The 23,889-nt window shown below is 37.3% G+C and overlaps 1 protein-coding gene across 3 annotated transcripts in view; it reads left to right on the plus strand.

Annotated features, from left to right (window-relative positions):
• Positions 1-18,030, plus strand: part of BOD1L1 (biorientation of chromosomes in cell division 1 like 1) — a 36,275-nt gene extending 18,245 nt beyond the window's left edge. Inside the window, exons 11-24 of one of the 3 annotated variants that reach the window (XM_017727611.1) lie at positions 1-70; positions 2,620-2,663; positions 3,544-3,631; positions 4,687-4,766; positions 5,402-5,486; positions 6,471-6,544; positions 7,853-7,928; positions 8,009-8,043; positions 9,947-9,992; positions 12,872-12,906; positions 13,012-13,096; positions 13,536-13,689; positions 15,329-15,472; positions 16,642-18,030. In XM_017727611.1, the coding sequence (XP_017583100.1) occupies positions 1-70; positions 2,620-2,663; positions 3,544-3,631; positions 4,687-4,766; positions 5,402-5,486; positions 6,471-6,544; positions 7,853-7,928; positions 8,009-8,043; positions 9,947-9,992; positions 12,872-12,906; positions 13,012-13,096; positions 13,536-13,689; positions 15,329-15,472; positions 16,642-16,750 (1,125 nt within the window). In that variant the 3' untranslated portion in view covers positions 16,751-18,030. Of the gene's footprint in view, positions 71-2,619; positions 2,664-3,543; positions 3,632-4,686; positions 4,767-5,401; positions 5,487-6,470; positions 6,545-7,852; positions 7,929-8,008; positions 8,044-9,946; positions 12,907-13,011; positions 13,097-13,535; positions 13,690-15,328; positions 15,473-16,641 lie in introns of all 3 variants that reach the window. The other 2 variants (XR_001859789.1, XR_001859788.1) reach the window with 2 other exon arrangements.
• Positions 18,031-23,889: the final 5,859 nt, after the last annotated feature.

Here is a 23,889-nt window from a genome sequence, read left to right on the forward strand (position 1 = left end):
TCACAACAGCCTGAAAGTGCAAGAAGTGAAGAGGGATGTGTGGATCTTCAAACTAAAGAATTGCAAAAAGGTGATTTTTATGCTGATAGCAACTTAATTTCATGCTTAAGGGACTATTACTTATGACGGGATGGTTGCAGATTTGTTATATGTGACATATAAAGGAATTGAAGAAAGCCTTCAGAAATCTTTAAATGTTTCTAGTACTTCAAGGGGGGCTTGAATTTGGTTTGTGGGAAAGGAGGGTCAGAATTTTCTTCCAACATGATATGCTGAAAGTAGGAAAGGATTTTATAATTTAGGATTTTTTAAAAAGTAGACTGCTAATATTCTGTTTAAAATCAATAAATACAGAAGAACATTTGTCCAGGAAAGATACAGAAACTTCCCCAAGGAATGGCTTTCTTTCTTACAGATTTAGAATATCCTGGTTTTAGGGTGTTGTGACAGGCCTTGTGAGGATATAAAAATAGTAAGTACTGTATGACAAGTCACAGAGACTTTACAGAAAATTTCTGTTGTTTTTTTTTCTTTCTTGCTCTCCAAAAGATTAAAATATTTGTGGCCATCCACTCAAATTTGAAGAGCAGTTATAAGTAGGTAATCATCAACTTAGGAACCTCAATTAGTCAGCTTGGATCTGTGCTCAGTAATTCCTTTTCCATGTACTTTAACTAATCTTCAGTGGGACCAAAACTAAAAAAGAATCCATTCTTTCCAAAACCAAATTATGCGTTGCAATTGTTTGGCTTTCCTGTTAAAACAGAAACAAATGCCTGCTTTGTGCCCATCAAATGGGATGGATTTTGTGCTCCAGATGCATTACAAAGATGTTTACAACACTACCAGATGAGAGCTAATCCTCAGTTATTGAAATAACAAGCAGAACTAAAATGAATCCCAAGAGGTACCAGCGTTACTGCTGCTTATATTGTCTGGGGAGGTTAAAGATGCATTTCCTCTTACAGAAATGAAAGCTCTTACAGAAATGCAGCTGAAAGCCTACATGCTATGAAAGGACACACTGTTAAGCTCACTTCTAAATTTTTAGACATACCAAATAGGCATACCAAAATAGTAATTTACCAAATGAAAAACAAAAATAGCAGTAAGGTGAAATATGAGCATTGGTATAAAACTTTGTAATTCTTGTTTTTACTCTCAGGGTAGCTCAGATTCATATTCTTGTTTATAGGGTGGTGTGTATTCAGCTGAGTGGTAAGAGGCATGCTCTGCTCACAAGAAAGCAGATGTAAACCCTGAGAACTGGTCAGAAGAATGTAGACTTCAGGACAGCAGATCTAAAATTCAGAAAGGTTTTTCTCTATTGTGAGGTTTCTTTGAAGTGCCTTTAAAACTCTGCTACTTCCCATCACTCATTCACCCAGATAGACAGTACTTAAAATGTGCAGATTGAGCTAGCTGAGATTAATCTTGTTTCTTGTAAAATGTTTAACAAAAATCCATTTGTTGCGTAAATTATGTTGGGTATGACACGTTCTGAAGACTAATGCCTTGTAGGTCTTGGTAGAGAGGTTTTTTTCTCCTCTGCAATAATCTCTCATATATGTATATATGCATGCTTATATACATACAGCTCAACATACGTAAAAGGAAGTTGTTTTAAAAGACAAATGTGTGTCCTGTCATGAATATGAACAGCAGACACAGTAGTTTAGTAGTCCAAGATTCTTTGGAATGTAAACAAATCATTGCTGTTTGAGTGGGTAGGAGCTAGCTCTTCATTTGACACTGCTTTAAAAATTGAAAGATGTGCAACTCAGCAGTGTAGCTGTGGAAGAATTGTTGCTAAAACATGTAGATTTAAGAAATGAGCTACAAAATATATAAAACTATGTAAAAAAGAGTGGGTTTATTGGATTTTAGGTTTATGTTCTTACTGTAGCTAAAAGGAAAGTTGCTTGGAATGTTTCAGCAACTTTTAAAAATTAAGATATTAATTCATCGTTTTTATGAATCAGATATTAAGAACACCTGATAGAGCAGCTTTATAATTCTCTTTATGTACTGGAAGTTACGGAATTCTTTCAAAACTTCAGACCACTCATCAACTCTCATAATTATTTTCCCTGTGTTTGTGATATGGAAGACTGAGGCTGTAGTTCATCAGAGTATAGTAGAGTGTAGCAATTGGACAATTTCCTTACATGCATTCTATCAGATACAGATCTCACTAGTACAATTATGCAAACTTCAGTTCTCTGAAAGCATAATGTTACAGCATAGCTCAATCACATTTTACTTCATCCCATGATCCAGTATCTAAGACTGTGATGGATGAAATTCTGATTCAAATGGTAGAACTGTATTTGAAATGTCAAAGTCACCATAAATTTCAAAGATGACAGCGTCATCTTTGCCTGTATTTCAACCATAAAGTGATTCTTAGTTATCCTATGCTCAGAAATTCATATTCTTGTTTTGTTTTGTGAGTATATTGTTAAAGAGAAGATTGGCTGTCTCTTATTTCCAACATTGAAAGTAAGTTTTACATAGTTTCAGGTTCTCTAGAATCCTTTCAGGGAGGTGAAGTAGAGGATACTGTGATACTTTGCTGTTGTTTAGCTTTTCTGATTGTGTTGTAATTATTTTTAATAGATATGCTGCAGAGAAATACTCCTTTAGAAAGAGAAACTTCTCATGTAAGTTCTTAGTTTTTAAATTTATTCTCTAAATCTGTGCTGCTTTTCTCATACTTGAATTTACTTCTATTTACATTAAATATTCTCTAAAGGGAAATATTATTTTTGTATATGCAGAGCCTATGTATACTGAGACTCTGCAGCTGTGTAGGTTGATGTCTAATTATTCTTTATAATCTGCCAGTAAATAAATCTTGTATTGTTGTTCCATAGTCTGTGACTATTTCAAGACTTAACTGGCAGAAAAGATAAGCTTGATTGATCTCCATGACAGTAGAGGAAAAAAAATAGGGATTATTCTTGGAGGTTTTGATCACAATTAGAAACCTATTTTAATGCAGTCTGAGGTCTTTCAGAAGAACTTAGACTTAAGAGGGATAACTGGGAAACTTGCAAATGTAAAATGTATCTTACGGAGCAGAAATGATATTAAATACGGGTAGCAAGCTGACATTGTTTGTTGTTGCTTACACTTGAGTAGTAAATTTATTTATTACTGTATTGAAATGCTGGTTGGCGACATTTCTATTGTTCTTGCATGTAGGAAAATGTCCTTTAAATCCAGAAATATTTTGTGTGATTTACTGCAATGAACTATTTTTAAAATGTGTAGTAGGGTGCTTAATTCTGAGACTTTTTCAGTAAAAATATCAGTCAGAAATTCTGAAAATACCACAATACTGAAAATATGATACTTTGTGCTGTTCTGTAGTAGTAATGTTACTTGAGTTCTAGGAATAAATTCCTTTTGTAAACTGCTGCTTTCCATTTTTAAGGTATGTTGTACTTGAAAGTAGCAAGTCGAGAAAAGTTTCTCCCTTCTGTGTTTATAAACTTCATGGAAAAAAAGAAGTTATCTTTCTTTGTGTTTTGTGTGTAGGTGGAAAACTTGGCTACCCAGGTAACTGAAGAACATAGATCTAGAGGAATACAATGTGAATCTTCAGAAACAATGGAGAAAGAAAAATGTAAGTGATACAGAAGTACACAAATTTGTGCAAAGCTTTTCTGTGGCAAAACGAAGTTCTACTGTGGTTAGGCCATGAAATGGTATTTTTGAGAAAAGAATGGTATATAGGAAATTCCGAACTCCAAAGCAATTTATATTCCCAAAACAACTTCTAATATTACAGTTAATATATTTGATAAAAATATTATAACAAATTTAATTACTGCACAGAAGAGCATTACAGTAGTTTTTTCAATCTTAAGTGAAGAAACATTTTTGTTTAGAAAAATTACTAGTTTTATCCTTTTAAAGATAAGGAGCTGATCATTGGAGGAAAATCTAAACATTCAATAGACTTTGTGGGGCTGGATGCTTCCTTTTCTTAGGTTGGAAAGAACTACATTTTAGTGTAGCCTTTTATTTGTCTGGAAGCAAAAGGTGAGAAGAAATTCAGTCCATTGAATGGCATAACATTTTTGAATTAAATTTAGACAAAGTTAACATAGAAATAAGTTGGGCATTTTGTTGATATAGTAATTACAAGACTGACAGTGTAAAATTTCTTCAAGCTCTGGATTCAACTTCTTTTGTCTTTTCAGCATCAGAACAATTTAGAAAAAGAGTTAGTATAATTAATAATAGCATTTTTTTAACAGCTTATTCTTCTTCTAAGAATTTTGATTTGATGAAGTGAGTAATTAGAAGTCATGTATTCATTAGTGTCCCACAAAGCATTAACCGCTTTCCCTGTCTCTGGGTGAGTTGAAGTTAAGGTTGATGTTCTATTTCTTGATGTGGTCCCACCAAATTTCAATTTTGGCCTTGTCTTTAAAAACAAACAAACAAAACAAACCACACCTGTAACATACAAGAAACATGTAATTCTCTTTTGTTATTGTGTTGTCTTCCCTTTTCAAAGAGTGGTTAGAATAACGATCTGTTCATCTGTAAGTAAGATGCTGCTTTTCAGACTTTTGAATCTCAGTAATAGTGAGCTGGTATAAAAGTGGCATGAAAAGATGACAAATGCAGAAGACACTTTTTTAACATTTCAGTTGTCACTTGGTTTTACAGGCAACCAGCTGATTGCTCAGGATGTGCTAAAAGATGATGAACAAAGTCAGTGTTCCAAAATGAAACCTGATAACATTAAGGTATTTTCCGAGAACTTCTTTATGTTCTGCAATTGTAAATAAGATTAAAATCTAAGTCATTATTTCTCCAGCAATTTATTTTGGGAGGTGTTTCCATAAATAAGCTGCTTTTGCATTGTCTTGAATATAAAAGAACTGACTAGAGAATGATATGTTTCAGTGGGGGAGACAATATAAAAACAAAAAGCGGGGGTCTGTGTTGAATCTCTTTGAGGTATGGAAGGCTGAGAGGACAGAGTTGAACAATAGGTAGGAGCTTGGGATCTCATGGAGCATTTTTGGATCCCAGCTGTCCGGTCAGTTCAGCATCAACATGGACATACTGATCTGAGATCTTCAAGAGGGTATTGCACTTCACTCAAGTTCTGACTTTGTACTGATTCCTGCTAGATCAAAACAGGAATTAAGGCAAAATAGATCTTCTTTTTAGGAGTACATGCAGTATATTTGGGACTGTCTCACCCATTAATTTGTGATGAAGCTTCTCAGCATCAAAGTTTTTAAGATGCAGTACAAAATCTTGATGAGTAAAATAACTACTCATGTATCAGGGTGGGGTGTTTTTTTAGTGTAACTGGCAATGATCTTCAATGTGTGGTAAGACATCTTTTCTCTCTTGTTTCAAAATAATGTAGGAAGTTATTTCAGGTGATGCAGCAGAAGTGTCCAAAGAAATTGATGTAACACAAACACCTCCTAGAAGTACTGTGGAAGAAAAAGGTAATTAAACTGCCCGTTATGGCAGATTTTCTGAACACGTACTGAATGCTCATTTCATTTGAGTGATTTTTGAGAGAAATTGGGAACTTGATCCCAGCAAATATACTTGCATGTATTCTCTAGTTGATTTCTGCTCTATTACTGCTATCAAATAATGCATTAGTCTTAGTTTCTTTAATGGTGAAAGAAGTTTTGATGTTTCTGCTGTATTACCACCCATTTGCTCCATTACTGCTTCAGTATGTATCTTGGGTAGGAAAGCTAATGGGAAATAAACAGGTAGGCAGGCAAATAGCACAATCAGCATTATATGATAAGAACATCTCCTAACTCTGACCACAAGCAGGAGCTGTCCTGTGTAAAAATCCATGACATAACCATCAAATGAGTTTTGTTTGTTTCTGTAGAGAAACCAACCAGAAAAGAGTGCAAATTGCACTGTTGTAATTGACTTCATTGCACTAAAATAAATAATAAAAGATGGCATATCCACATTATTAATATCTGTTTTAATGTTACTTCAGTCTGTCTTTCTGGGAACAGTGTGAGATCTTCCCTGATGTTAGTTTAACCTATTAATAGCTTTGTTTCTCATGTGAGCAAGATGACAAGTATGAGTCTGTGCTGCAATGTGCTTGTATCCTCAGCTTCCTGTTTCATGGAACATGTGAGAAAATGGAATAGGGGCTTGTATTTGTTGTACCATTTTATAGTATGCCACAATAGTGAGCTTTTGATTTTACCTTAAAATAGGAGACCTTCTTAACTCATCTGGTGTTAGGGAAGCATTTTGGCAGACCAATACACTGTTGCTACAAGGCAAACAGTGTTGATTTCTGATGGGTGTTTTTAGGGAATTTTGGGCTAAGGAATGAAATAACGTTTTCAGTGTGGAGGTTGTGGCTTGTACTACATTTCCTTTGCCTAATAAAACAAAGGTATACAATTTCCTTTCTTTATTTATTTTATTTTGTATGTGTGAAGATGAATTTAAGATTGAACAGGAAATGTCTGAAAAGAAAAAGCGCAGTCTAGAATCAAATGAAAATTCTCCAGAGGTGAGTGGTCTTATTCATGATAACTCACTGAGATAGTGCAGATTCACAGTACTCTATCTTTGCAGTGGATAAGTACTTTGTATTTTGTTGACAGCAATATTAAAACTTGGCCTTCACCTACTAAGAAATAGTTGTGAAAATTTGTTTGGTACTGTAAAGTACCAAGGACTTATGTAGCTCTGTCACAAAGTATAAACTCACAGACCATAAGACATCAATGTCTGATTACCAAAGTAGGACTAACTCCCTTGCTATGCTTAGTAGTGCTTACAAAATGTCTAGGAAGCAATTACATGGAGTTGTATTATATAGAAATCATGTTTTCTGAAAACTTTCTAATTGATATGGACAGTTTACTCATTAACAAATATGACTTGGCTTTAAAAAATACTATTTTTGAACAATTTTTAAAGTCTTTATATTATCTCCTAGGCACATACTTGTGATATTCTACAGTATGGGTTGTAAAAAAATGTCTGAACCCTAGAGGTTAAAATTGATGCTGGCCTCTAGAAATAGACACTGATCTCAGAAAGGTGTTGGCTTTCATCATTTGCTTTCTTTGCCTCAAATTTGGAAGTGAAAGAAAATTTAAGGAATACATTTTTATGTTTGTTCACTTGAGGTTTGAGTCTCTTAGAACCATTCTGGGGGAGATACTGCTAAACTTCGGTAAATGCTGAATGAAGCATTTAATCTTCCCTTGTATATAAGAGAAAATCTATTATTGGGGATTTCACAATCTGAGCATCTGACTGTATTTATTATTTAAAAGTTGTCTTTCAAAGCTTAAAACTTCAAAGGAAGGGGCCTTTTTTTGCTAAAGATCCTGTTTATATAGAGAATATCAGCAATCTGTTTATCACAATAATTAGGTTATTAGCTGTTTGAAGCACTTGCTCAACTTACAGGATGTATACTGAGCTATATGGCACTAGGAAAACGTGCTCATGGGATGTAAAGTCTGGAGTTCTTTTATGGGGTAAGCCAGCAGCATTGGTGAGACCAAGTGGTAGAGATTTTGGGGCTAAGGGAGCAGGAGGCACTGCATTCTCAGACATGCTTTGTGCCTGAGTCAAGCCACAGAGTGTTTTGTGTAATTGGGAGTTGTCTTGTTTCTTTTCACCTATATTAGTTGATTCATAACAGGCAGTGTCTCTTCCTATGAAACTTGCCTCATCTATTTTTTAACTGAAAATCACTACTTCTGCCACTGTCACATTATGAATTCAATTAGCAGTCTTTGTATTGTATTGCTCAAATGCCAGTTACAGTAGCTAAAATATTTTTGTCTTTTATTTTTAATAGGAAAATCAGCCTGTAGTAGTGAAACGCAAAAGGGGACGGCCTCGTAAATACCCTCTTGAAGCAGTACAACCTGGTGGTAAGTAGTTCATAATACCTGTGTGAAAAAACAAGGATAATAGTGACATTCAAGTTCTGAACTCATATTTCTTCCCTCAGGTGGGGAGTCAAAAGCTGATATGAGCACTGGGAATGTAAGTGCCTTTATTTTGTTTGGGTGCATTTAAACACAGTATTTCAAGAGCCATTTACCTGTTTAACAGTTTACAGCATCTCAGAAACATCTTTTGGGAAACTTGATAATTGAGTTCAGTCTAAGCAAACAAAAACGGTTAATAGTCTCTCTTTATATTTTGATTAAAAAGTTCATCTATATTGTGTTAAGTCAGAACATAGCAAGTTACCTATCAGCTTCATGCTTAGTTCACTTAATACAAATTTAAGTGTTGTGCGGGATAGCAATATATGCTTGTGTGCAGGGTGAAATTTTGGTGGTGTGCATGTGTGTCTTTTAGTTCGTGCTGAGAGTAATTTTGGCCTGAAGAGCAAGGGCGACTTTATTTCAAAAACGAATTTTTTTTCCCCTCTGCTGAATGTGTCATAATAGTAGCACATAGTATCTCTTCATAGCTGTAAAATAAAATAGTATGTATATTGCAACATTACAGTTCATGCAAGAGGTAGACACATAGTGGTGTGTAACCTAGGAGCTCATGAAACATACCTCTGTCTTTTAAAGCTCAGTGGTAGTTTTATTTCCTAACTCCTGTGAAGGACATTGACAGCTAAGAAAGTGTTCTGTTGGCATTGTTTCTGCAATCCAATTGGATTACAGCACAGGGCAATAATGGGTCAGGCATGTTTGTGGAGTACAACCAGGTGGATTTATTCCCGTTGAAAGCTTCTCTCCAGGGAATTCCTCTATTTCAAAATCAATGTTATTGCATAGAAAAGGGGTTATTTTAAAGTTATGTTGAAACACATGTTTTCTTCCTGCTTGCCTGGTGAGGCATCAGCTGGCATGGCTGTTGGAGATCTTGGGAATTTACCTAGTTTATGGATAACAGGAATTATTGTCTCTGCTTGTTCTGTCCTTGTATTTCAGGCAGCCCTTTGAGTCCTGTCCCTTCTTACAGGTTGGCTGGAATTCTGTTTCAGAATTCCTAGTCTTTCCTAATTGATTTTTTTTTTCAATATTAATTTAATGAAATGTAATTTGATCTGGTGTGTGTTTTGGTATTTGGTTTTGGTGTTGTGGGTTGGTTTTTGTTTGGTTGTTATGGGGGGGGAGGGTTTGTCCAGTTAAGGATTAAAACAAATTTTAAAATCACCCTCAAAAATAGGTGTACCTTGGCACTGTACTCAGTGCCAGTACTGGAACAGAATCATCTTGTTCTGGTTCAAGTATTTAAAGGTCTTGTACCTCTTAGTGATGAGTGAGTGATTGGTGTCAGCTGCAGGCTGGCTCAGGGAGGAGTGATACCTGCCCTCCATCTGAGACAGGGGTTCTCTAAGGTGAGATACCTTTACATGACAGTTTCCCCAGGGCTGCTTTGGGAACATGTTGCTACTTCAGAGGAATCATAGGCATCCTACTGCAGTCATTTGGTGGTGAAAGCACTGAAGTTTTTGGACAGTCATCACAGGACATTGTGTAATTATACGTAGCTTTTTCTGCATTCTGAGTAAATAAAAAATTTGTGGTGGTTTGTAGTTCTGTAAATCTGTATGTAGGATTACATAAAGTGACTGTACAAAACTTCTTTGTTGATAACTAAATACTCAGAAATGTGTTTGACTGAAACTGCTTTTATCTTTTGTGTCTTTTATTGCAATTATTTTATTGTCAGGTTACTGAAAGCGCTATGATTGGTTTATGGGCTGATTTGACTTGTTTCAGTTCTTTATCAAAACAGAAAAATGGATCCTATTGTTAAACTCAGTACAAACTTTGTGTGCTCATTAGAATGTTCACATGTTCTAGATCTACAGATTCATTCTGCAATGAATCTGAGCAAGCTTCTGTGATTATGTAATACAATGCTGAATTTTTCTGATTTTCTTTAAATTAAGTAACCCACTTTTTTTTCATTTCAGCTGCAGTCTCCTACCTTTGCAAGCAGAGGGAAAACACCTCCAACAGGTAAGAAAATTATATCTGCCTCAACATATAAAACAAAAAATGGAAGAAGTAAAGAGGGTTTTCACAAAAATCACATGTGAATCACTTTCTTCATCCTGATATCATCTCTGGCAGTCAGTGTTATTCATGAATGAAAATGTCTGAAGTAAGAGATGAAGTGAAGACTTGTCCCAAATTGCTACCAAGTTTTTCTTTTCAAAAAAGAGCAGCTTGATAAGAACTTAGTTGAAAGATGCAGCAGCACTACTCAGTGCTGAATAATGCATTGCAGAATATACCAAATGACTGAGTGGGCTAAGTACATGGCAAAGCTTCAGAGAAAGGTAGGTACCCCTATCATACTGGCTCTTAGTGACTGTTTTTCATTTCTGCGTGTTTTCTTTCATACAGTGACTATCAATCACTCTTACTACATTAAATTTCAAATTTTGTTCAGTTAATTGGTTTATCTGTTGATATCTATCTAAAGAGCTTAGAGGTATCTTGGGATGTTTCTTCTTCCGTTTTCACAACTGCTGTAAGATCTGTGGAAGATGGTTGCTTAGCTTGACTCAAAGATGTTCTCTTAGTGCTTCAAACTAAAATACAATTAAGTGAAATACCTTTCTGTTTCTCTTTCCTAATTTTTCTTGTGTATAGAGTCTGAACTGCATTGGTTGTTTAAATGTGTCTTTTTAATTATGGCCATTCATAAAACAAACTTTAAAAACCTATTTCAGGAAGCAGGTGAACCTGAAAAGTAGGTTAAAAATTGTTTGTAAACAAATGCAAACGAACATGTAACAAATCTGAGAAAACAAATTTTCTGGAGTGTCCAAAAGCTTAGGTTTCTACAGAGATACTAATTTGGCTGCACTGCACATATGGACTGTTTCCTATTTTCTCCACATTTGTTAAAATGTCAGCTTTAATCCATATGCTTCAGAATTGTCTCTGAAGGGTTAGCTCATTGTGTGGTACTTGACTTCTGTGAACTGCAAAGAGAACAGACAAGAATGTGAGAATGAAATAAAAGTGCATTCTACTTTGTTTTTTATCCAAGAGGACAGACACCTCACCGTGTACTTAGTTTGAGTGTGTTATGTAACATTCCATTTTCCAGGTACAAGGCTGTTGATACCACTGCAATGCTAAGAGAAGTGTATAAAGTGGAAGAATGCACTATTAAACTTTTCATCCTATATTAGTATTCACATGCATAAAGGGCTTGAAAACCCTTGAAATTGCAATGAGAAGGAAGCCAAGTTGAATCCCTCTGTGCAGTTCACTTATTCTGGTAATTTCTGGGTGTTCTGCATAAGGATTTGAAATAGGGACACAGCCACATGTGGAGTGGGATGCAGAGATTTATTTTTGGTCACTACAGCACATGCAGTTAAGAGGCATATGTTTTATGAAGGCATCATCCTCCCATAACACTGACACTGAACTTGAAACTAATTACTTAGCACTAATCAGCAGTTGCTGCTCTAAAATTAGTAAGATTTTTAGATACCATGTCTTATTATTTTTATACTTACCTTTAGGCAAAAGTATTACATTTTCGTATCTTACAGAGGGTTGTCTGTTAAAGGCATGTCATGGATCTAGATGGGATTATTCTTGAGTCAAAAACCCCTTTGCCACAAATTTGCCAAAATGGACCAGAATTTTGAAGTATCTCTTTTGAACAAAACAGAACTAATACATGCTGCTTGTATTATGTATGTACTTACATTGTGTGAAGAACTTAATACAGTGGACAGTCCTATGTTTTATTTCACTTACTTTTTTAATACTTAAATATATTTGTGTTGTACTTCATTTGCTTTTTTATAAAGTTTTTCCCCATAACCTTACAAAGGAGTTCCAAAATGCTTGCGTGTGAGTTTTAGAATATGTTTCTGCTCTTTGAGATCTATTTTAGATCCGTCGCATTGATGTTCTTTTGTTTGTTCTGTCAGTCTAATTGGTGAGGGTTTTAGCGTTTGTGTCCTCTTTCATATAGCTTTCAGAAATTAGACAGGAATTTTATGGCAGGGGAAAAAAAGATACAAAAACTTGCTTTTATTTAGGTTGCTTCTCTTTTCTATTGCTAAGGATTTTTATCCTTGCGGTGTTGAGATAATTCTGCTCGACAGAGTTCAAAAGCTTTGTAAAATAATCTCTCTCATCACAGAGTTAGGGTAGAAGTGGTAACCATGGAGAGAAGCCAAGTTGAGACATGGGATGTAGAGTTAAAAATCTGTTTTAACATGTATAGGCTAGCCTGTAAAAATTACTGAATTGCAAGTAAGAAGTATTTCAGCAGAGGAAGTCATGTAATTTGCATACCAGGTACTAGAAAGGTTTTAAATAGTGTCTTCTTGAGCTTCATCTTGGTCATCTTGGTGCTTCAGCATGGGCACAGTTAAGCACTAGAACAGATTTACTGGAGGGACCATGTTCTTGGAGACTTTAAAAATTGGACTGAACAAGGTCTTGCCCAGTATGATCAGATCAGTTAATTTAGCCAAGCTTTGAACAGGAAATTGGACTAGGTGACCTCTAGAGGCTCCTTCTAAGCCAAATTTTTCTGTGATTCTGTAATTGGTTGACAGTAGTTAAAAGGGGCAAGTAACTTTGCTTTTCCATTAAAACAAAACAGCATATACAACAAAGCAATAAATACTGTCAGTCATATAAAGCCTTAGTACTTAAAAAAAAAATTTAATCGTTATCCCAGTTTCTGTATATAACAAAGTATAACAAAGTTATTTTCTAAATTAGAAAAAGACTTTAAATGTTTTCTGAGCTACTATGATGTTTATGCAAAGTTGAGAGAGTATGAAAGAACTCCCTTTTAAATTGACTGGTGAAAGATTTGAAGTTCAGGATTAAGTTTTGTTCTTTCTTTTTAGGTACAGACATATCTAATAAGAAAGAAACAACAAACGTAAGTGCAATTTGTAAATTTACAAGCAGTATGTAATGAAAAATGTCTGTCTTCTATGTAAAGTAGATAGTTCTTGACTTACTTGGTTCCATTTTGTTTTTTCAGGAAGATGAAACTGAGAAAGCAGAAATGGTTGTGCGTAAAAGGGGAAGAAAGCCCAGGCGTTCTCTGGTTCAATCAGAGGAAACTGGTAAAAGCTATGCTACTCCTAACAGAATAAGAAAATACTGCTGTGCCTTTCTGTTTACTAATAGCAACAAGATAAGCTTTATTCAATTTTCCTTTCTTGAGGAAAAATCATTGAATTACAGCTAGTGTAAATATTATGTAAATATGTGTAAATTGCTGTAATCTCATGTCAGAATTGCTACATCCCAGATGATTCTGTAAAGCCTCATGAATTTTCTATGAATTCTGGCTATGAGCTGTGTAAGTAAACTGTGGTGAATGCGTTAGCAAGATTTAGTCAAACAAGTGTGAATTAAAAATGTTGAAATATAAAGGAAATGGAAAATTACTTACTGAAAATGGGATTTGTGACTAGAATACCTTTTCTAAATTAAGTGTTCATGTCCTTTTGGAGGGCTTTTGGAAAATTATAGCATATGTGTAAAATTTTACATGGACAGAAACACTGGAGCCAGAGAAGAAACGTCGGAAATTAACATCTTCTGAAGATGAACTAAAAGAGCAAGAGGAAGGTGAGGAAGAGGACGGTGAGGAAGATGATGATGCACATTCTGGGGCCACAACTAGATCAGCCACAAGATTAGAGGCTCAGAGGTAACGTAGAGACTCCAATAACAAGCTTTTTTCTACATTGTTCTCGGTTGTGTTACGCAGAAGAGGTTGTTACTTCCTCTTTTTGACTTTTTCTGTTTGTTTGCTTTAAATTGATAAGAGCTTCCCAAGTAATTTTGATTTTAATTCTAGTAGCATTTTTCTAGGAATGAAGAGACAAAAGTGAGGTGGGGGTAACTGTTAGGGTCTCAAAAAGCATACTTGAATATGTAACAAGGTAAGAATTGATCCTGTTGGCACTTTTCATCCTAGTGATGACTCACTAAAATTTGAGTCTAAGGATGCTTGGTTCTGATGGGTAGAATGGGACATCTGTGTTGACTGTACAATTCACCATTGGATATTTGGTGTTGGAACAAGGTGAAAGTATAATTACTCCTGTTGGTGTCTTTAAGTACTGTCCCAGTTAAATTCATGAATCTGCAGTAGTGGATGATTGAATTTCTAGTACGGTGATTTGCAATCTTGCTGCAAAAGATGTGTAGTAGCAAGAGTTCTGTTCTCAGGAGGCCGTTCTTCATCTGCTTTAGCACAGGTCTGCCTTTTTGTGGGCAAACTGAATTCTAGCAGAGCTCATCCTCTTGATCTTATTGTGGAAACAATGAAAGATAGCAGCTTTGGGAAGTTTTGATTTATGTTGCTGTCTTTCAGAAGAGAATTGGAGTCCGGGGCTTTTTTATGTTAGTGGTGAGATTACTTTCAATTGACCATATTTACTTCACTCCCGGATATTATATGTTATATTGTGTATATTATATGTTTGCCTTTGGGCAAACACATAGTGCTCTTGAACTGATAATTTCAGAACTGAGTCTGAAAGTAGTTACATGATTCTTGATTTACATAAAAACTGTGAAGGTTTACCACTACCACAGGTAGAAGGTTTACCATTACCACAGTTTTGTTTTGGTGAAGGCAAAGGGACTTCCTTTAGTCTCACGTAATTGTTAACTCTAAAGTTGTAATAAAGATTTAGATACTTGTGGGTTTATTCTGTTTGCTTGTGGAAACATCTGTTTTTTATAGATTTGGGTTGTGTCTCAGATTTCCAATGCTACCTTTCTAGCTCTGATTGCAACAAAGCATCTTTACCTTAAGGTGCTGCTTACGGTCTGCATTTTATAAGTAGCATTTGGAAATAATTTTGTGGAAGGGGATGCTTCTTCATTTTCAGGATTGCTGGATTTCTCTGACTTAAGTCACCTGTTTTCTAAACTATTAAATTAATTGCCAATAACCAGTTTTTCATGTTTTTGAACTTGTGGGTACTGAAGCTCATATGAGTGAGTTCATACTACAAGATATTCTTTTAAACATGGACACTTATGTACAAAATTTATTGCAGATTTGGAATGGGTTTTTTGGGTTTTTTTGTGAAATACCAAATATTGTCAGTAAAGTAGCCTTTTGATTCTACATTTGATATGAAAATGCACAGCTTGGCATTGCAGTATGTCTTGAAGTAGGCAAATACGTTTTTTTCACTGTTTCTTTTGGCAACTTTGATTTACTTGTTGCAAATACTATGTATCCTTAATTATCTTCACTTGGAATGCAAGAAGAAAGTGACTTGGTAAAAGTATTTTCTTATATATAAATTCATCATTCTTTTGTATTACAGAAAACAGCCCAGCAAGCCAACCACACGTGCAACTTCTAAAGGCAGCAGTCCAAGTTCAGTTTCTCCTAGAAAACGACAGAAACTAGCAGCAAAAAAAAGATCTTCAAGCGATACAAAAATTAATAAATCTCCTCCATTGACACAGTAAGTATTAAAGTTGAATCTGCTTTGAGTATTTGTTTTGGAAGCCCCTACAGTGATCCTTTCCTTATATGTAACATACTGTTTCAAAATCTGAACAGCAGACTAGTTTTGTTCTGTTCTTTTGTGATATATAAAAGCTTTTAAAGGATTTTCTTCTGTTTACATTTTTTCTTTTTCTTCCTTTATTTGACATTTGGAAGGCTAGATTTTTTTCTTTATATCCTTGGAAACCTCTTGGGAGAATCTGAAAATGCTGTTTATGTAGTATTTTAACTTGAGCTGTGATTCTTTCCTGGGTGAGAGGGTAAGAGCATCGGTAGTTCAGGTTAAAGCTAGATATGATTATGTGATTCTAATGCTTCAAAGATCTAAGATCAGCTGATAAAAAGAGGAGAAACTCTGAGAGCCCTTAGACCGAGTTTTGAATATATTTCCCTTTCCCTCCTTTCCTGGCATTCTCTTTAATTTGTAAAGCTGAGATCACAGTGCAGAATCCCAAGGGAATAAGTAACAAATGTGACGGACAGTTGCTCTGCATCTTGTAGATTACCTGTAAAATGCATTGCATGCCAAACACGTGTTGGTGTTGTCCTCTCTGAAATGTGCCAGTGTCTTCAGGCTGAACCTGGGGAACGTGTGCATTGTGTGCTGATGGCTGTCGCAGTTCACCTCAGCTCCATTATTTTGTGTGGTTATGAATGACCAAGAGTTTAAGCCCACTTACAATTAGTTGCAGCTGGAATATGGTGAGCATATAGATGGGGTGTGTGAGTTCACGGGGTAAGGGTATGTGATGTCTGCCCTCTACTCCCCCTTGTGTGTGCAGGGCTTGAGGCACTATTGCTCCTATTCTGTCTTTGTGAGACAGGGTACAGGGTAATGAAGGCCATTATGTTCTGTTATAAATCCACAAACCTTTCCAGAAAAAGAGAAGGAAGAAGGGGAATTCTAGCCCCAGATTCTACGTATGGAGCACTCTCCAGCATACTGAAATAATACCCCATAACCTGTTAAGAAGTGTGTTTTAGTAGTAAGCTTTTATATAATATATCCTTGTAGTTCAGCAGAGATGGACAATTTATCTCTGCCCTCTGAACAGAATTGTGCCTGACTGCTCTTTGTTTTACAGGTTCTACCATTGTGAAAATAATTATTAATATGCTTTTCAGGTTAAAGGTGCAGTCTGCCAAGCGTAAAAGGGAGGACAGCCCAACAGTGGTACGGAGAAAAGGCCAGCAGAAAACAGAGGAGACGCCAGTAAAGAAAGCAAAACGATAATCTTTACCTGCCAGTACTGTTCTTGGAAGAGTCAAAAGGAAAACAAACATCTGTGCTTCTATTTTTTTTAAAGCAAAGGGATTTGCACGTGCTTGTTTCAGAGCTCTAAGTTAAACAATGCAGTACTTTTAAGTTACATTTTAAACAGCTTTATAAACTATTGTTTATACAGAATATTATGTACATTTATTTCAGATGAAAAATAAGTTTACTTTGTATCTGAATGAAAAACAAAGTAGTTATATATTTTATCACTGACTTGGAAAGTTGGAGTTTCCCAATGTGACGTGCTAATGCAGATGCTTCCAACCCATAAGGCACCCATGTGCCTAGTAATACACTTTGTACATAAACTTGTAAAAATAGGTTGTATTTTACTCTGTGTATGAATCTAATCAATGATGGACATTTTATTTATTATATGGAAAGCATTGGTCTGTAAACTTTAGTATATACCTTAGGGTTTTTTAATTATATATTTTACATTCTATGCAGATGTCAGTAGGAAACTTCCCCTCCACTCCCCCAGGGCTGTCTAAAATCTGAAGTTCTCTAAAATATGCTCAGACAGTTGGTAAAGTATTTTTCTCGCATGCGTTAAAGTAGTTTAGCATAGTGAAAGGGACTTGGCTCCTTTCTGTTCACATTTGTGACAAAGTATGACATTTAAAATGTAATCTTACTAGATTATATTTTCTCTTGTAAATTTACTACCAACTTCAAGAAATAAATAGTAATAGGTTAGATTTATTCAAAGTCAACCAATACCAACCTAAAATGGAACAGTTTTATTTTGCAACTAAGCACCTGTTCTTTCAGTATTTATCTTTTTCAACAGAGGGACCCATTGAAATCAAACATCACTTCTCCTAACTATAGAGCTTCAGCATTTTGTGTTACATTTTATACACAGGTATTAAAAATAGAAGCTGGTATTATTGCCAGAATCTTTTTTTAATGTATATTAACTCTGGTAAGAGCAAATGTTCAAGTGAAGTTGTATATAAAGTTGAACTTTTCTTATGATCAAATGTGTCTCTTGTTATGATGTGATGAATTGCCAAACAATCTGAGATTATTTTAAGTGTTTTGTTGATATTCTGGTTTATAATGAAAAACTATTTTGGGGGTTGGAATTTTACTTTTTTTTTTCTTTATTTCTCCTTTTTTTGTGAGTTTTTTTTTTCAACTTGTTGTAAGGCAGATGTTTCCGTCAGATATTCTGCTAGGTTTCTTACTGAGATTTTTATATAAAAAATATAAAATGTTTGCCAAAAATCTGAGTTGCCTTATTTTATTTTCCTTTAATTGTTTGACTGTGGAACTTGTCTTTACAAATGTGTCTGGTTGGAGTCATGTCTATAAGCTTTACCTGGTTAGAGCCTTTAAAAAATGTTCACAAGTGCTTATATTGTAGGTATGTAAACAGTGGGGAAAGTGTGTAACTGTTCACCTGCCTTAGTACACTATAAAAGCAAGTGCACACATAATGCTTTTCTAAGTGAATTAGTCTGAAAGATGAAAATATCTTTGCTCTGAAAATTAACTCCTTTTACTTTATACAGTAACTCTGCTGCCATATTAGTACATACCTAGCTAACATACTGTTTGATATATTCCTATATATTGCTAATACTGATGTTTATACACAGTTGTAGGATAAGTTGAACCTTTCCTGTTTTCTGGTTGTTTTTTCCCTTTTCCCCCTGCAGTCTGCACAGACCAAAGTTGTAGATTTTGTCTCAGCCTTTGTTCTGTAAGGCTAAACAGGCTGAAATGCTTGTTTTTCCATGAGTGCTTTCCAGACTTTAGGTGGAGTCCTCCCCTGCACCTGTTTGTTTCCTTCACATGAATTCAGTAATGAGATTGCTCAGGAGGTTCCTAAGGAAGCCTCCCCACTGCGCTGTACATTATTATCATTTACTCTCTCTGCTGGTAGTGCCTGTCCTGCCCCAGGACAGCTCATATTTGCCTGTTTCACAGGCACAGCTCTTCTGATGGATTATAGTGATTGACAAAGCTCCAGCTTGTGTCAGATCCTTTTGACTGGCTCTTGTCTGATCTCAGTAGAAAAACAGCTTTGAAGATCGGTGTCAGTCTCTCAAAGCTAAGCTCCTAGGAGGTGGTCTACTGTCCTTCCCCCTAGTGATGGATAACATTTAGGAATAATATTTGGGAACATCTTCTTGTCTATGCAATGTATCTTTGATCACTGATTAAATTATTCTGTGATATGAAGGCATTAAAGGAATTATCTTTCTGCAGGACAGCCACTAAAAGGGAGGATAAAAACTGCCAGTTCCACAAACTTTCAGCTGATGGACATTTCACTTGCTGACAGCTTCTTTCTTGTCAACAAAATAGATGTTTCTGCTGGGCCACATCACTGTCAATCCATACTGGGAATTTTCTTCATTTTTTTGCTTAGTTATTTCAAAGTATCATCTAAATTACTTTTATGCTTTACAAGGACAGTACTGGTTTGCTGTAGTTAAGCAAAACTTGAGAGGTTCAAGCTGGACATAAGGGAGAGTTTCTTCAGTGAAAGGGTGGTTAAGCATTGGAACAGGCTGCCCAGGGAGGTGGTGGAGTCACCATCCCTGGAACTGTTGCAGGAATGACTGGACATGGCATGAAGTGCTGTGGTTGAGTTCACATGGCAGTGTTTGATCAAGGGTTAGACTCTATGATCTTGGAGATCTTTTCCAACCTTCACCATTCTACTGAATTGATTGTTTACAGTTTCCAATTCTTTTGTACCTTCTGTCTCTCAGAGCCCTTCTGAGTACAAGACATGGAGGGGAAGAAGAATCATTTTTCCTTGGCTGCAGCAGGAGTCACAGTGTGGCAGAGTAGAAGAGAGAAAACTCAGGCACGAGAAGTCTGACACTGATTATGTGGATGATGATGACTGGATTTACTGCTGATACAGTGTCTAAATATTGCCAATGTAAGACAATCAGGTCTAAAGCGTTAGATATGAGCAGGAAGAGCTAGAAGTATTTACGCTCTTTGGCCTTGCAGAATGCACAGTTACAAAACCATAAAGCACCTCTGGAGCTACTTTAGGATTTTATCTCCTTATGTGACAGTTTGTCCTGCAATTCCCACCTGGTTTTCATCTTGGGTATTGTGGGGTATGTCCAGCCCCTGCCATGGAGAGAGGTCTGCTGAGTTAAGGAGATTGCTTAACTGCCCAGCAGGACTCTCCCTGGAAAGGCAACCACTTTGCAGTTACGGTGAGAAGAAGGCAGACCCAGAATCCTCTGGGAGACCCTATGCAGATCCTTTGTAACCCATTGGCTTTTACCCTGACACCCACCCCCTGTATCCCTGTAAGATCTAGCCCTCTGCCCCTGTGAGCAAAGAGCTCGTCACTGGCCTCCCCTTCGCTGGGTACGGACTAATAAAGCTGCCCCATGTGGAACAGCTACACGGGTCTCTCATCTCTCTCCTCCTGGTCTGGCCTGGAGATTGCCCAGCAGAGCTGAGCTGAAATCATGAGCTGACAATCACTAGAGAGCTGACAGCCTCTGCACAGGCACTCCGGCTACGGCTGAGGGAGGACACCGGGCCCTGGGAAGACGATCCTCCACGGGACCATCTCTGTGGACCGGTCACAGCTTCATGGGCCAGAGCTACTGACCCCACACCAGCCACATTAGGGTATCATTGCCCATCAAAGACAGTTGCGAAGTGAGGGAGGGAGGAAGTGAAGAAAACTCTCTTTTGCCACAGACACACCCATCTTGCTCAGAAGTTAGGCTTGTACTCCACCCTGAATCTTGACATACGTATAAAGCAATGATACTTTCCTAGTCCATGCAAAGTTAGAGAGGTCAGGAGAAAAATACTGTCCTGCACTGTGATGAAACAGAATGTCCTGAAAGTGTTTTGTGGAGATACTTGCTCAGGGCCGTTTGGTGCAATAACATGGCTAGGCTGCAGTCCCAGTAAATTTCTAAACCACTTGGCTGGTTTTTATGTTTTAGTGGCTGTTTTTTCTTCCAGTTCCTTCTCTTGGAACAACTTCATTTCTCTGAATATTAAAATACTGAGTGAACCAGAGCTGTGCTGCTGGAAGATGGAGTTCAACTCCTCCTGCTGCATTTTACAGAACAGGACCTTGAGTCCTGCTTTCCGTACTTCGGCTGCCTGTGTTCCCAGCTGGCTGTTGGCTAGCTCTCAGGATCTCTTCATATTTCTAGTGCATTCTACTTAAAGGCTATTTACACCTCTTAACTGTCTTCAACTTGAAATACTGTGGGGTTATGTACGACACAGATTTTAAATCACACAAATGGATTTTATTCAGTTGTTTTTCTTTGTGGTGGGTTTTTTTAAAACCAGCTAGAGAGTCCCCAGCTACAAGTTTGCAGTTTTCATTTTGAGATGGGGTCTGGCAAGCTTGTAAGTCTTACAGCTGGTGAAATTTCCCTCTAGAGCCTGATCCGAATTCAGTAGGTGCACTCAGCAGCTGGGGCAAGGTTTTTGCTGATGCTGGCAGATCTCTGAGTGCCTCTGTTTTCTATTCCAACAGTTTCTCTAGTAACACATTACTTCTCTCTTGAGGAAGGCAGTGGTTAATCTGTGACATCCATCCCAAATATACATCTACTGTTTCTTCTCTCTCAACCTGTGTTCCAAGACCATCCTGTACAGAACAACCTCTGGCCCCAATCCCTCAGAGCCTGTATAAGGTCCTGAGCTGCTTTAATCTCTCTAGAAACTCAGTAAAATTTGTCCCATAAAACTTGGCAACCAAGAGCAGCAGGTGCTCCTGGTTGGAGTGACAATCAGCAGATGTCCACTGTGATGCAAGTCCAACACCAGGCTGGGTGTCTACAGTAAAAGTGGCCAAAGTCTGATACCTGTATCAAGTTGTGCATTAGGAAAAGATCATTTGCCACCACAGACATTTGGTACTCCTTGCTTTTGGAAGAGGTAGTGGCACCTCTGTGATGCTGAGCATCGCTGGTCTGAAGAGAGAAAGTTGCTGGCCTGAATCTGGGATGCACTGAGTGATATTACAGACCATTCCAAAGCAGTGTTTGCTTTCCTTGAAGCTGTACCTGTTTATATTGAAAAGAGGGAAAGCAACAGGTATACTTTCGTTCTCTTCCCATTAAAATTTTCTGGTTTAAGATTTAATGGGGCCATCTTGACAAAGGTGACTGCACATTCATACAGTATACACCTACTCCAAATTCTTGGTAACCCCAGTATCCTTATAATTGCCTGCTCATCCATTTTGTATACAGCTCAGAAGACTCATACCTTCGATCCCAACAACGTTCCATCTATTTCATTTGCTTGTAGCTTCAGTTCAGGGGAAATTGCCCATGTCAGCCTTCTGCAGGTCTTGGCAACTTCTTAAAGATACTGTGCTCGCTTCTTCCAGTATATTCCTTGTCCCAGCTGTGTATGTCACACTCCATTACTTCCATCAGCTTCTCAAAAATCTGAGGTCTGTTTCAAACAGGGTGGGATTTTTTCTACTAAAACATGGAAGTTTAAATAGCAAGGAAATTCTATCTCCATTCAGGTCTCTGTTTCAAGATGTTTCACCAAAAATTCCTTGAAAGGGTATTTCTCATTTAAACCCCTTTCCTCTTTCAAATCTCAGCTTTTTAGTTAGCCTTGCTGGCTTTGTGAATAAAGTCCAAAAGAAAAACATAATAAAAACAAATGTCTTGCTGGAAGTCCCTAGATAGCTGTATTTAAAGCTAGGAACATAACAGTCTTGCCAAGCAATCGGGGAAGAAAAATATGATTTGAGATGGCCGTAACTTAGTAGGGCAGGAATAGATTTTTGGCACTGATTGTGCAATTAATTAGCCAGGGGTGGGGTTGCATGGTCAGGCTGTGACTGCAAGGCACTTTTCACCTTCCCTTTTCTGCCCCTCAGCCAGTGCCTTCCTCCATGCCAGTGTTGTACAGTCACAGACTGCTGGGTCAGGGAGCTTGAAACTACCTCTACAAAACAAAACTGCAGATGAGTTTTTAATGTGATCAGTTTACTACACCAGCTGCTGATGGAGCTGGGCAAATACTGCTGCCTGCACAAAGGAGATGTCCATGTGGCAGAGAGGGACTGTGAAATCACCTTGCCATTGTACCATGGATTTGAGTGCCCTTATGTTGGTCATCCAGGTGCACCATTAGCTCTCCCACGCATTTATGATACCCCTGTATCAATAATTGATGTTTAAGTGAACAGTGAGGTAATTTGTGGAGTTTATCTTCCCTAGTGACAAAACAAAGCGGCTTCTTGCAAGGATGGATTATCCAACTGTTCAGGGATCCTTGCTGCCTACCATGTATCAGGAAGAGATCATGCAGTTTTTGAAAGCTGAAGCCAGACTAATTTAGACTAGCTGCAATATGCTGTGCCACTTCTCAGCAGTGCAGGTAGTTTAACAGAGAAATGGCTTGAAGGGGTGTGACAGGTTCTCCCCTAGAGAGGTACTTTAAATTCTGCCACAGGACAAGATTTTCCAGGGTTCTTTAGCTACTGGAGCCCCATTTCTAAAACTGACATAAATGTTGAGGCTGTGCTTAAAGGTTCAACTGTACTTACTGTTGAAACATCTGAATTTAGGCCAGCTGGCTCCCTGAAGAAGTTAGGAATCCAAATGAAGCATCGGAGATTCCTGTAGCGTTAAACTTAGCTCCTCAGATGCAATCCACAAAGCTGAAGAAGCTGTCCTGACAGCTGACAGCACTGGCCTGTAGCTCCTCAAGGACAAGTGTGTGGAACTTAAACCCACACGTCTCAGCCAGACAAGGCTGTAGGGTATTCAACAATGGGTGCTACTTTCTCTCCTGTTTGGATATTTCATATTCCATGGCATGCCCTCCTTGCTGAAGCAGCAGCTAAGGGAGCAGGGCTCACTGTCCACATTGCAGCTGACTGTTCCACTCCATGGAATATTGAGGAAAAGGATGTTAAGGGCATATGTGTACCACCATCTCATTCAATGCTTGTCAAAAATAAATGTTTAGGCCTTTAATTTCAAGGTAGACTTCCTGCCTGTGGCCCTTGAACAAGAGGAGGCATCCCCTTCCACCCAAGTTAGGTGTTAAACAGACTTTGGAGACTTGTTTGTCCAACATCTCACCAGACACCTGGTTGGGCT

The sequence above is a fragment of the Corvus brachyrhynchos genome, unplaced genomic scaffold (genome assembly GCF_000691975.1).
Source record: "Corvus brachyrhynchos isolate BGI_N302 unplaced genomic scaffold, ASM69197v1 scaffold80, whole genome shotgun sequence".
Lineage (NCBI taxonomy): Eukaryota > Metazoa > Chordata > Aves > Passeriformes > Corvidae > Corvus > Corvus brachyrhynchos.